General features: G+C 38.5%; 3 protein-coding genes across 5 annotated transcripts in view; 2 read left to right on the top strand and 1 right to left on the bottom strand.

Annotated features, from left to right (window-relative positions):
* Window positions 1-10,643, bottom strand: part of LOC144974741 (gelsolin-like protein 2) — a 26,150-nt gene extending 15,507 nt beyond the window's left edge. The window contains exon 1 of one of the 3 annotated variants that reach the window (XM_078917951.1): window positions 10,533-10,643. The gene's annotated coding sequence lies outside the window, so the exon portion shown is untranslated. Of the gene's footprint in view, window positions 1-1,829; window positions 2,037-10,532 lie in introns of those variants that run through there. The other 2 variants (XM_078917952.1, XM_078917953.1) reach the window with 2 other exon arrangements.
* LOC144974752 (uncharacterized) overlaps window positions 1-15,000 on the top strand; it is a 357,750-nt gene that overhangs the window by 327,805 nt on the left and 14,945 nt on the right. The gene's annotated exons all lie outside the window — the stretch shown is intronic.
* Window positions 11,120-15,000, top strand: part of LOC144974742 (uncharacterized) — a 7,207-nt gene continuing 3,326 nt past the window's right edge. Inside the window, exons 1-3 of the mRNA XM_078917954.1 lie at window positions 11,120-11,277; window positions 13,807-14,154; window positions 14,978-15,000. The exon at window positions 14,978-15,000 is cut by the window's right edge and continues 167 nt beyond it. Of these exons, the coding sequence (XP_078774080.1) occupies window positions 13,829-14,154; window positions 14,978-15,000 (349 nt within the window). The 5' untranslated portion in view covers window positions 11,120-11,277; window positions 13,807-13,828. The remainder of the gene's footprint in view (window positions 11,278-13,806; window positions 14,155-14,977) is intronic.

Raw genomic sequence — 15,000 nt, 5'->3', positions numbered from 1 at the left:
ATAGATGATAGAAGATAGATGATAGATAGATAGGCATGATGCTTCAAAGTAAGATAGAAGATAATGAGACTAGACAGATAGATAAAAACTGCATGTCAAATAAACACAGGGGGGAACAAGAAGGGAAAGACTGTATGCACTGGACATACCAGGGATGGGAGGTTGTATTACTACATTAAATATTTATTTATTTTTTTGATTTATTTGTTCTTGCCAAGTTAACTGTCGTACTCTAGAAAAACTCGATTTTAAAAATTTGGCCAGAAAACTCATTCAAATATCGATCGATTTAAACGAACTTTATCTTGGTAAAAACTCTCAGATCTGGGTCTAAGGAAGAGTTCGCGAAGCCCCAGGTTTGAGAGTTTTTGTCAAGATGAGGGTCATTTAAATTGATCGATATTTAAAGAAAGAGTTTTTTTGGCCACGTTTTTAATACGTGTTTTTCCAGAGTACGGAAGTTAACTGGTTAATGGTTAGAGGTGTGTTGTGTGATGTGTGTGTGTGTGGGGGGGGGGGGGGGGGGGGGGGGGGGGGGGTAGGAGAGGAGGATAGAAAATGATCAGTACACAGGTAATAGCCTCAACCCAGTTGCTGCTATTTGGCAATAATGCTACATATTATAAGATTGTGCAATGTGAGAGCAAAAAGAACGTGGGAACATTTTTATAAACGTTTCAAATTTCCAGTTATTACTAGACTCTGCAAATAACAAACATGCTGATGATAAGCAAATAAAATGCTTGCAGTCAACTTTCTAATATTACCCACCGTCTCAAAACGGTATAATGTGTGCGGCTATATAGTTTAGTGGTATGACACGACACTCGCCTTCCGATCAAAAGGTCGCGAGGGTTCGAATCCCGCTCTGAGCGGCGCATCGTTGAATTCTCGGAAGAGGCTCTTTTACCCACATTCTCTCACCGTAAAATTAGTATCTGGCAATTAACAGCTGATGAGAAAAGGGGCTTTCATCGGAGTTTGAATTGCAAGAAATCGTATTTATTCTACAGAGTGGCTCCGCGGTAGGGTCTTTGTTTCGTACCCGAAAGACAGACACCAAGTTCGATCACCCGCTGCGCTGTGTGGCCTAGAGAAAGTCACCTCGCCCTAGCTCAATTTGCGGTGATGCACTGCGGCTGAAGCCTGGGTTATTCCAGTCTCCCCTTGGAATAGACCCTTGAGACAAATTTCCACTATGGTATGAATAAAGGGAAGTTTAATTTAATTTTTAATCATGAGAATTTTAACCAGCTAAAGGCCGTACTCTGGAAAGACACGTATTAAAAAATTTGGCCAGAAAACTCGTCCCTCATATATCCATCGATTTAAATGACCCTCAGTTTGGTAAAAACTGACAAACCTGGGACTAAGGAAGACTTGGCGAATTCCCAGGTTTGAGAGTTTTTGCCAAGATGACGGCCATTGAAATCCATCGATATTTGAAGAACGAGTTTTCTGGCCAAATTTTTAAATATGGGGTTTTCCAGAGTACGACAGCATAGTGGGTACGTACTCTGTTAATAGACTATCGTTATACTATTTAGATGGTAACAAGTAATTTTCATAATCGGTTTCACAATACGAAATCTGGAAATAACTTCTTTGACTAGTAGCCTCTTCTTACACGACGTGCACATATTTGCAGGTCTGATAACCGGACGCAACTATGGGCTTGTTGTAACATTGGACAATATTCTGCGGTGGTTTGAGAGTACATATTTCCAGTACAACAATGAGCCCAAAAACATTTGGGGTATCAGACCTGCATTTTTTTAAAAACGCACCGCTCTTAAATTAAAGATAACAAACTTTTCCCAAAAACTTACGTATGCAGCAAGAATATAAATAACATCAAGGAATAATAATGATCTATAAAGAAAGAAAAAGAAAAAGAAAAAAAACCCTAAAAAAACAGCAACCAAACAAAGAACACACCTGAAGCTGGCCTGGAAACCGGCAGAGAGAAATTTTAATGATAAGGAAGAGAACGGGAACTTGGAACTTGGAACCTCAACTCATCCAATTTTTATCAGCTGAGCTAGGCTACGACAGGCAGACAGGGTGTACCAAAATGCTCTCTCCATCCTCCCTCCCCCCCCCCCCCCCTCTCCTCTCTCTCTCTCTCTCTCTCTCTCTCTCTCTCTCTCTCTCTTTCTCTTTATTCTCCACCTATCTCTAGTAAGTAGATAGCTAGGAAAGTAATAACAAAATAATGTGCAACTTCTATTCGCTTGGCTCACACCCACAGCAGCGTAGTAGCATGAGCAGCCGATGCTTAAAATAGTTCAGCAAGATTGCTTACGTTGTCGGAACGAAGGTATATCTCGACTTGTTTTGTTGTGTAGGCCGTGAATCATTATTTATTATTAATGAAGAGACCCGTTCCTTTATAACATTAGAGGAAGAAGGGTTGAGTAATCTCGATATCTACATAGAAGTGATACTAAGCTGCTAGAAGCTGTGGACTGTAAACTGTAATAAACAAAAATGATTAGGTATAGATATTAAAGAAAAAAATTGCGCTTTTATTATATAGAGAAATATCCACTAAACGTGCTCAAAACGCTTAACAAAGGGCCCCTGACCAACAGCAACACGTAACATGTAGAACGAGACATGACGCCTGTTAGACGATAATACACTTTTTTTTCGGACAGAGACAACGCTGTTAATGGCCAGGTACTCATTTTACACCTGAGTATGGTGAGAGAATGTGAGTAAAGAGCCTTCTCCAAGGACTCAACTCTGCGCCGAGCGAGGCTCGAACCCAGGACCTTCCGATCCGAAAGCGAGTGTCATACCACAAGACCACACAGCCGCACAATAAGTCAAATGAAATGCAGGTAAAAGAGCTTTTTTCATCATCTGGTCCCTTCATTTGGAATAAATTACCTTTTGAGATTAGAAACTCAGAATCCATGGAAGCATTCAAAAGCAGGCTAAAGACATATTACTTTAGAAAACATTGCTTTGCTTGATTTTTTTTTTTTAATTCTTCATGTATTCCTATGTTTGATAGCGTTTTAAATATTGAATATGCATCCGCTTGTGTCTAATAGCTGTAGTAATTGTTTAATGATTGAGATATATTTTACATATATATATATATATATATATATATATATATATATATTATTATATATATATATGTATATATATAGGCTTCGGATGGGAACAGTATAGACAAAAGACGTTTCGGGTACAAACCCTTCGTCAGCAAAACAACAAAAGGAACGTTGAAAATAGATAAATCAAAGACGCTAAAATCACGCTACCTTTTGTATTGTTTTCCCCATTCATTTGTTTATTGTCTTGCTGACGAAGGGTTTGTACCCGAAACATCCATTGTCTATACTGTTCCCAACCGAAGCCTTTCCATTTTCACACCTTTTCATTGGTATTTTTACGATCCAGGCTTCAGACAGCCCTCATTGTTCTCGACATTGCCTAGACATCTCTCTCTCTCTCTCTCTCTCTCTCTCTCTCTCTCTCTCTCTCTCTCTCTCTCTCTCTCTCTCTCTCTCTCCAGACATCTCCCTATCTCTGTCTCTCCAGTCATACCCCTCTCTCTCTATCTCTCAACATCTCCCTATCTCTATCACTCTCTCTAGTCATCCCTATCTCGCTAGCGTCATATCCAAAGGGTAGTAAGCAATTGCTGAATGTCCGTTTGACGCTACAGAAACCGGGATATACTTCGAGTCCATGGGCCTAATTGCTCCAAAGGACTAATAAAAACTTTTTAAAAAACCCAGCGCTTTTATATAGCGCAATATCCACTAAATGTGCTCAAAGCGCTTTATAAATGGTCCATGTCCAACAGCAACAGGTAACATGTAGAACGAGACATGACGCCTGTTGGGCGATATTACAATTTTTCTGACAGAGACAACGCTGTTGACGGACAGGTACTCATTTTACACCTGAGTACGGCGAGAGACTGTGAGTAAAGAGCCTTTTCCGGGGACTAAACTAGGCTCGAACTCAGGACCTTCCGATCCGAAAGCGAGTGTCATACCACTAGACCACATGGCCGTACTACTAACTACCAAGTGTTCTAGAGCTTGATTATCCATGCCATGTAATCAAATTATCCTTTGAAAGGAAAGGATGCACGCGCCAGTTGTTATGATTAGGTTTATGTAGGTTAAGTCAAGTGAGGTGCAGCGCAGCTAGTGAGCAGACCTGAGGTAAAATCAGGCGCGATGTGTGGAATGTGTTGGAGTTGGAGGCAGACGTGGCAAGATTTTATCTTTACAGATATACTAGAAAATCTTTTTTTAAATTGTAATTTTTTGGGAGATGAAAATGTTGTAGTCGCTTCTAGTTAACTTTATAAATCAACAATTCACTTTCACATTGATTGAATAACACTTCAAAATCTTTACACTTATGTAGTTTGGAATCAACTTTCGTTTTCAATAAGTTTGACTTAGAGACGCTTATGGAGTTCTGCAATGGGAGGCAAAATTTCGTAATTTTACGAATTTATCGTAATAGTAGGTAGGTCTGGCTTAATTGAAATTGTTACATCACTTGAAGAAAAAACAAATATGACCGTGGGAAGGAATGTAGCAGTTGGATGTTAAGGAGGAGGAGGGAGAGGAGGGTAAAATAGACGAAGAGGTGGAGGAGAAATAATGAAGGAGAGAGAAGGAGGGAGTGGTGGCGGAGGAGGAAGAGAGAATGAGGAGGAGGGTGGAGGAAGAGGAAGAAGGTCAAAAGCACGACGACTAGGAGTAGGACTAGGACGAGGACGACGACGACGACGAAGAAGAAGAAGAAGAAGAAGAAGAAGAAGAAGAAGAAGAAGAAGAAGAAGAAGAAGAAGAAGAAGAAGAAGAAGAAGAAGAAGAAGAAGAAGAAGGAGGAGGAGGAGGAGGAGAGGAGGAGGAGGAGGAACAAGAAACAGGAGGAGAAGGAAGGAATGGAGGAGAGGAGGAGGAGTAGGATAACAACCAGAAGACTACAACAATCCAGGTAATTCAACGAATGTTTAAACCGACTTAGGTACACCAGATCAATATTAATTATGGACAAGACACACACACACAAAGTATAATTGATCACTATTCAATCATCCATCAATCTCCAATCAACGGTGTAATCAGATTATATATTTGGCAAATTGGATTTTTAGTTACACTAAGGATCCGAAACCACTGAACCAACAGTCACCAACATTTTGCATAGTGTTTACAATTCTCATGAAGATGGTTTGCGTGTTCTAGAATGCACCATAATTTTGGGAAATGGTAGAAAAAAAATAACAACTGTGGTGAAGGCATTGCACTGTGATAACCCCCCCCCCCCCCCCAACCCTTCCAACAAAAACAAACAAAAAAAAAAAAACAAAAAAAAAAAACAAATAAACGAAAAAAAGAGCATTTATATAGTGCATTATCCACTAACGTGCTCAATGCGCTTTACACAATGTCACCAGCCAACAGCAAATCTAAACACGCAGGACAGGACATGACTCCTGTTAGGCGATATTAAAATTTATTTCGACTGACAGCGCTGCTAACTCATTAAAATTTTACACCCGACTGGTAAAGAGCCTTTTATAAGGATTCAACGATGCGCCACTCAGAGCGGGAGTCGAACCCAGGACTATCCGACCCGAAGGCGAGTGTCATACAACAATATCACAGGATGGGGAGGGTGATAACAGGGAGGAGTAGAAGAAATAATTGAAGATGAGAAAGAAGATGAAGTCACAGTGATGACGATCTTGACAATGATGATGGTGATGATGATGATGATGATGATGATGATGATGGTGATGGTGATGATGATGATAATGATGACGATGGTGATAGTGATAATGACTGTGATAATGATAATAATGACGACGACGACGATGATGATGACGATGATGATAGTGATAATGATGATGATAGTGACGATGATGATGGTCATGATAAAATAAATGATGATAATGACGAAAATGACCATGGTGATGACGACGACGATGATGATGATGAAGATATTTTTTTTTGTTTGTTTGTTGCTTTAGGTCTCTTCCAACACAATTGAGGTTATATGAGAGACCGCTGAAACAAAACAAAAAACAAGCAATCTAACAAAAATAGTACAAATGTAAATCAAAATCATAACCTAAAGATATCATAAGCTAAATTATAAATAACCAAGAACAAACAGGCAGAAGATTTACAGAAAAAAAAATATCCCCTGTCAAAAATACAATCACAAACCAAAGAAGCAGGAGAGGCTAGTAAAGAGAAGAAGAAACGACATCACTATCGGATCGTACACCCATGCGAACATCATAGGTATATGATTCAAGGGTGATGCTCCCATCCAACCACCCGCATGATGAAGATAGGTCAGGATACATTGACACTGGACAAAAATAAGACTGGGTCAACCATCGATCGATCCGGTGTAAAGTTTTAAAGATTAGATCGTCGTCATTTTTCATCGATGACTCATACCATGTCAATGCAATAGTACACCTAACTGTACTGTCGTTCTCTGAAGAAAAAAAAAACAAACATATTTTAAACTCTGGCCAGAAAACTCGTTCTTCAAATATCGATCGATTTAAATGACCCTCATCTTGGCGAAAACTCTCAAACCTGGGACCTCGCGAAGTCTTCCTTAGTCCAAAGTTTGAGAGTTTTTGCCAAGACGAGGGTCATTTAAATCGATCGATATTTGAAGGACGAGTTTTCTGGCCAAATTTTAAAATATGGGTTTTTCCAGAGTACGACAGTGAGGTGTAATATAATGTATGCATATGTAATATGCAAATAACATCTAAACAGTTACTGTGTAATAAAGAGCGTCATTCATGCATATTGATGCATTGAGTTTAGATTAAATACATCCACCAGCCGGATAATACCGACCTGCAAACAAAACTATGTGTCATCTAAAACATTTGAAAGTCTGATTTATAGAATTTAGTGAAAGTTATTTATCATCTAAATGGCTGTCTAAAAACAATAAAGAGCGATGTGACGTCAATTTCGTTCTTTCTATACACTATATACACACATACAGACTCATCAGACACAAATGAAAAAGAGAAAGAGAAAGAAAGAAAGAAAGAGAAAAAGAGAGAAAAAAAAAAAAAAGAGAGAGAGAGAGAGAGGGAGGGAGAGAGAGGGAGAGAGAGAGAGAGAGAGAGAGAGAGAGAGAGAGAGAGAGAGAGAGAGAGAGAGAGAGAGAGAGAGAGAGAGAGACGAATCAAACAACAATTTCAACCGGCCTCACATTCTTTAACGTTCGACCCCTTCTCGTTTCAGGTGTGTGTAGCAAAGTAACACTACTGGTGTGTAGGTAATGGTATATGTAGTGTGTTGCTTCCTCAAGATCTGGTTAACTCACACTTTGAGGTCAGAGTCAGGTGTAGACTATATAGAAGTAAATCAGTGATGAAATAATATATTATTAAAGATAGGGTATGGAGAAGTACCAGGTGAAAACAGCGAATAAAAATATCACGGTGTCACAGCCAAACTTGGAATCCAAATGACACGGCACCCCCCCCCCCCCCCCCCCCTCCCCCCCCCTGCAGACGCGGCTAGAAGAGAGATAGATAGAGAGATAGATAGATAGATAGATAGAGAGAGAGAGAGAGGAGAGAGAGAGAGAGAGAGAGAGAGAGAGAGAGAGAGAGAGAGAGATCAGTGAGCTTCTGGCCAGAACTTTAAATACGTGTCTTTCCTGAGTAGGTACGGCAGTCTAGATTTATCTGCGTCAGCCATTTTATATAAAATCTCCTAAATTTTTCATCGCGATATATTTAATGTGTGTCTTATAAAGTACAATGATATTTTGGTTAAACAGTGCGCCAATTTAACTTTTTGGCTTATCTAAATGTAAAACTTTCAGACAAAACAAGTGAGAAAATTTTGCAGTACATGACAATAAAAAATAAAAACACTTTAAGTTTCAACGCCCGATAACACTTTACTATCTACAACATCAATTTATTTTGTTGATTATTATATGATTTCATTTTCTGTTCTCACTTCCGGGTTTGCCGATCCGTCCTTTCACTCCAATCATACCCAAGCCTCACTATGAATAAACGTTAAACCAACAAGCATTTATCTCTCAAATCATCAAATCACACCGACACCGAGTCGTCCCCTTGTAGTTTGTCGTTTTCAGAAAATTATAAACCTAAACCTCCATTTATTGTTAAAGATTATTCGGATTGATTTGATAAATAATATTCTTATCATGAAATCATTTGCTGGCACCCTCTTACCCGTACCCGTGTCCAGTGATCTCAAATTGAGTAAACAAGAAAGACACTTCTATTCCTTATCGTAACGTCTTACAACACTGTGTTGAATATCATACACACCCAAGCGCCTTGCATGCACCCATTGTTGACATATTTTCACTCGAGTACTGACCGTCTACACAAGACACCTTTTGCTTATGGTGCCACAATCAAATAATATAGTTACGGGGTCAGCGTGGCTTAGCCGTGCAGTATTTGCTTCGTAACCGAAAGGTACCGAGTTCGATCACGCGCCCGCTGCGCTGTGTGGCCTTGAGCAAGTCACCTCGCCCTAGCTCAATTTGCAGCGCTGCACTGCGGCTGACGCCTGAGTTATTCCAGTCTTCCCTTGGAATAAATCTTAGAGAAAAATTTCCCCCATGGGACGAATAAAGGGAATTTTGTTTTAAGTTTTATTTTAAAGCCAAGATTATAAAATATTATTATGCTACATATAGAATGAAGCTGACGTAAAGACATTTAAGCACGTTTAGTGGATATTGCACTATATAAATGCTCAAGTTTAAATGCAAATCCCCAACGTTCTAGTTGAGGCAGAAGACCAAGACTGTCACCGTTCACATTCTTGTGACGAAGCCAGGAGGCATTTTGTGAAGTCAGCGATTGGACGAGCCAAAAGGATGGCAAACTATTATACAAGCATTGGGTCCTTCGATAAGGGATTTGTAAAAAAAAAATTTGAGCTTTTATATAGCGCAATATCCACTAAATGTGCTCATAGTGCTTCACAAGGGGTCCCTGGCCAACAGCAACATTTATCATGTAGGACGGTACACATGACGCTGTTGGGCGGTATTACAATTTTTTTTTCGGACAGAGACAACGCTGTTAACGGCCAGGTACTCATTTTACATCCGAATACGGTGAGAGATTGTGGGTAAAGAGCCTTCTCCAAGGACCCAACTATGAGCTGAGCGAGGCTCGAACCCAGGACCTTTCAATCCGAAGCGAGTGTCATACCACTAGACCACATAGCCGCACATTACACACTCGACTCAGGTGTGAATACGAACCTGACAAAGGGCATTTATTGTAAGAATGATCTGATAAAGGGAAACTGACGTGACGAATTTAAAATTTGGCTCCATGCAGTCTGATTAGAGATTAAATCAGGCATTGAGCAGCGTATTAAAGGTGGTGCACGTCGGAAATGCTATGTGCTTAATCTAACTCATACTCATATCCTTTAAAAATGTGATTCTTTCCACACGAAACAAGGGTATTCCATTATACCCCCCCCCCCCCCCCAATATATATATATTCTTTAATTGAGCTTTTATATAGCGCAATATCCATTAAACGTGCTCAACGCGCTTTACAAGGGTCCCTGTCCAACAGCAACATTTAACATTTAGAACAAGACATGACATGTAGTAAGGCCTTATTACAATTTTTTCGGACAGAGACAACGATGTTAACGACCAGGTACTCGTTTTATACCGGAGTACGGTGAGAGAATTTGAGTAAAGAGCCTTTTTCAAGGAATCAACTATGCGCAGAGCGAGGCTCGAACCCAGGACCTTCCAATCCGAAAGCGAGTGTCATACCACAAGACCACGTAGCCGTACCAAAAAAAAAAAAAAACAAACAACACATTAACGTTACTACATAGCTAGGTATTCCGCAGTACATCAAATACATGGTGCCGCTGATTTAACACATAAATAAGGAAGACAACGCTCACCCCCCCCCCCCCCCAATAAAAAAAAAAACAAACCCGAGCGCTCCATCAAATATGCGACTATGTGGTCTAGTGGTAATGACATTCGCTTTAGGATCGGAAGGTTCTGGGATCGGCGCATGTTTGAATCCTCGGGGAAAAGACTATTCACATTCTCTCACCGTACTCGGGTCTAAAATGAGTACCTACCTGGCCGTTAAACAGCGTTGCCTGTCGAGAAAAAAAAAAGTAATATCACCAAACAGGCGTAATGTCCCGTTCTATATGTTACGTGTTGCTGTTTGTCATCGACCCTTTGTAAAGCGCTTTGAGCACGTTTAGTGAATATTGCTATATAAAAAATAGTTCAAGCCCATCCTCTGGGACTCGATATGTAAATGTGGGCGTGCCTTGTATTATTGTAAAAAGTCCTTAGAACTTAAAATCACAATCTCACTTCTTTTCTAATAAAGATGCATTTAATACTCAATTTCACAACATGGATTTTTATAACTCATCATTCGAACGTAAAAGAAATAAAATAATAATTTTATCAAATAATTGTAAAGAAATTGTCAAACTTACCGGCTGCCGCTTAGGTGAATCACTACCCTCAGTGAATGAATCAGTGAATGAAAAGTGAAAAGCAAGCCGGTAGACGGCTTTTCTCACTGTTCACGAAGCTACACCTTCTTCCGGGTCGTCTTTCCATATAAGGAATGAAGAAACGAAATTATGCCGATGTGAAAGGTCACGGGTGAGGGAATCTCTGCTAAATGGGCGCACTTTGTTGAGTTGCGGTAGCAAAAAGTACATTATTGCGAGAATAGTTCAAAATAATAAAATTATTTCGATTTGTTTAAAACATCAAAATAATAAATCTATTAGAAAGCATTGAATTATTTTCCTAATTAACTCGTATATCGTCGGTCATTAGTAGAATTGCGATTTAATTCCCGACTATTGCTATCTTTTTCTTCGTTGTGTTATAATTCAAGGTTTCTTTCCGATCATTAAAATGCATAAGCATAAGAGAAGTTCCAAATAAGATTGGTCGATCTAAAGTTGATTTTGACAAAATGACAAGCGTCACGAACACCTGAAAGGAAAGGCACATGCCGCTCTTGTTTGACGAGTGGCGAACGGATGTGGCTCGTCGGGTAGCCCGTAGCGACGTTTATATCACGTGACTTACTGATAAGGGTGCCATGGCGAATCTCAAGTGCTTTCTTACTTCTAGATAAACTAAAATTTATTGTTTATGGCCTCATAAAACTTTGTGTTATTGTGGTGTATGACAGCGGAAACATTGTAGATTCTTTAATCAAAGGTATTGGTTGAATTGATATCATTTTGATACATTTGTCAGTTGTAATAGCCGATCAGATTATCGTATCGACAGGGTTGAAGTTGAAGTTGAAGCTTGTGTGTATCTTTTGTTTATCAACGTTTACCCGTCTATCTCACTCATCGTGAAACAAGTATATTCCCCATTAATCGGATTGTATGAAAAAATAGGTTTATCTCTACTTATAACTCAACTTTGTATCCCACTTCAGTTCCCAAAGATGGCCATGTTAATGTTAGTTAATGTTTAAGTCTTCTCATTCTGAGCTTCCCATAAAAAAAGTTCGATAATGTAAACAAACCGTTAATTTCACTGTATAGTTATATTTATCATAATCTCACCGGGGCTTCAATGCTTACAGTTTAAAATATTGATTGACACAACGATTGAACAAAGCAAAGCACATTTACTGTTGAAGATAGCTATCGCACTGTTGTAGTACTTGAATAGAGTTCATTGCTATTAGGATTGAACTCACCGTACAAATTGTACATTGCCTCGAGCATCATCCCTTGACAACCGCTCACAATGTTTCCCCCTAAGCACACAATCAACGATATTATATTTTGAATCTGTCGAAAGTTTTGTGTTGGAAATGTTTTAGTCTGAGCAATTAGATTCACGATTTAGACGCTCATTACTTATAAACGAGTATCATTATCATTATCTTCACCCATCTATTTATTTTGTTTTGATTTTATCGATAATTATTGATTTTATTGTACATTGATAGCATTAGTTTTTTCGTGTTCAATGCTGTTTTACTGATTAAAAGCTATTTATAACTTCTGAAATTTTTACTCAGAATGTTTCGGTATAAAGATAACAACTCCTTTTAGGAGGTTTTTTTAAAAAGCTAATCAAACAATCGTGGATACTGACAAGAGTATTAAGACGTTGGAATGAAATTGTGAATAGTTAAGCTTTCTTAGTATGACAATGGCATTGTTTGTTCTAGACTTACTACCGTCACTGCCCGGTATATATTAACACTGATCAAATATTAACACAGGAAGTCTGGACGTGGCGGAGGGAAACTGATAACACAAAGGGGAATTATACTTTTGTCGTAGAATGTGTTAACAGGCAGAATATATTCTCTCTCTCTCTCTCTCTCTCTCTCTCTCTCTCTCTCTCTCTCTCTCTCTCTCTCTCTCTCTCTCTCTGTGTGTGTGTGTGTGTGTGTGTGTGTGTGTGTGTGTGTGTGTGTGTGTTGTTGTTGTTATTGTTTGTTGGGGTAGCGGGTGGGGTCGTTATCATTATTGTGTTGGTTTTATGGAGGAGAGTTCGTTTGTTTATTTTCTTTTTGTTATTATTTTAAAAATGTTATTAATATTTTTCTCTGTTTTCTGTCGGAGGAGGGGGGGGGGGGGGGGGGGGGTAGTTATCATTATTGCTGTGGGCGAGGGGTTGTTTGTTTATAATCTTTTTGCTATGATTAAAAAAAAATATTATTTCATTTTGTTTATATTTTATTTTAATTCGTAGATGATATAATTTCACTCACTTGTCAAGTCAGAACACACACACCTTATCTTACTGTGTGTATGCTAATAATCAGATTTTAAAAAATGCCTCCTCACATACTGTTGGGACATTATGTGATATATTTTACATTTAATTTCACATTCATTTCATGATCCCATGTCTTTTTCTTTTCTTTGTTTTGTAGATTTAATAATACATTACTTTTACCAAAAATATCTCGGCGTTTAGAAGTGTATAAGGTCTGGGTAGTTTAAGTTTTCTCCAAGTGGAAAAAAAATATGTTGGAGTTTTGAATTAGTATTTTCTGCATTACCTTTATTTATAAACTTCGACTTAATGTATCCCTTGACTCTAACAGTTTTTATTTATAATAATGATGATGATGATGATAATGATAATAAGAAGAATAATACTAATAATAATAATAATAATTATGATCTTGATCATGATAATAATTAAGAATGAAATGATGAACAAATACGACGATGATGATGATAGGTTGATTAAAAAAACAAAATAACAAAACTGATACCTTTACTCATCCTACAACAATCACCATTTAGTTGTCCTTCAGAGCCAATGGAGCCAGCATTTAACTCGGTTTCTACGGTGTGGTGGGCAATTTCTTGCTACCCTTCGGAAAGGACGCCAGTCAATTGCAAAGTACTTTCTGCCAGGTCTTACAGACTGAGCTACCCAATCACTGCTGGGTGGACAAGAAGATTAGAAAAAAAAATCTTGACTTCACATGGGATGGATCTCAGTCCCTTTGCTTGTGAAGTGGGTGCTCTACCAACTGAGCTATTGGGACCCCATAACAGTCACCATCACAGGTATAATTAAGGCTTTTTTTTAGCAGAAACTTTCAAAACAACCAGCATGACTGACTCTGTCCTTGTGCTGATTTTTGCATAACAAACTTATTTTTTTTCGGTTTTAATCAATTTAGGATGAAGTCCATAGTTTTATTTGTTTTTATTTTTTTCTATTTCTCCCCCCCCCCCTACCCCCCTTAATGTACAGTTAGTTACAGTCCATCATCACGATGACAACCCTTCCAAAAATAACCCCGAGCAGTACTCCTCGCTCCATCTCGGCCCCTCAATCCATGTCTGCTGTGGCCATGCTGTACGGTGCATATCCACCCACAGAGCTGACCTCCACATGGGATCCTGTCAAATTCCCATCCCGCATCAACCCCCTTTCACCACCCCCACCCAGGCGTAGAATCAACTCCAGTTGGGAAACAGTGTCACAACACCATCACAATGACAAGAGACGACTCGCGATGCAGCAGAGAGAACATGAACGTTACCACTCGGCCTGGGCAAAACCTTTTTATGGACCACCCGCTGATAAAGAAGCTTACAGGTACGTTCTGATTACAAAGAAACTAGAGGTGCATAAATGAGTCAATAAAATGGAGAGAAAGATAAAGGGAGTAAATGTGACTCATAAATAAGGGAACGACACAAAACAAGCAACGTTTCGGCCCTGGCCTTTTTCAAATAAACATGAAATATATATATAAATATATAGAATACAAATTGTCACTCACATTTTTTGTGGCCGAGACATTAGTTTCTGTGTCTCTTTACACGTCCTCAGTCAGCGTAATCCTTAATAATGGGGACATTATTAAGGATTACGCCGACTGAGGACGTGTAAAGAGACACAGAAACGAACATCTCAGCCACAAAAAATGTGAGTGACAATTTGTATTCTATATTAGCTCTAACCATCATTATCGAGCACTTTCGTACCTACGAGTACCCACCAACACTCATAAATATATAAATATATATATAGATATATATATCATCATCGCAATCCTCATCATTATCATCATCATCATCATCATCATCAGCAGCAGCAGCAGCAGCAGCATCATTATTATTATCATGATTTTTATTATTATTATTATTATTATTATTATTAATATTATTATTATTATTATTATTATTATTATTATTATTATTATTATTATTATTATTATTATTATTATTATTATTATTATTATTATTATTATTTAATCAGTTTTCCGAGCTTCACTCAATACCTCAGTACTCATTTGTCCTGATGATACTTGGTAAGCCTATTGATTGGAGCAGCTTACATGCTTTGTGCATAAATGCTTATCGATAAAATTAAAATTAACCCTTTAAAAAATGGTGTTTTTTGTGTTATTTTGCAGACGGCACTTTAGGCAGGTTTTGA

The sequence above is a fragment of the Berghia stephanieae genome, chromosome 6 (assembly GCF_034508935.2).
Source record: "Berghia stephanieae isolate SIO BIC M18660-M18661 chromosome 6, UCSD_Bste_1.3, whole genome shotgun sequence".
Lineage (NCBI taxonomy): Eukaryota > Metazoa > Mollusca > Gastropoda > Nudibranchia > Aeolidiidae > Berghia > Berghia stephanieae.
Note: the sequence above shows the minus strand (reverse complement) of the source record. Positions and strands in the feature narration are given on the sequence as shown.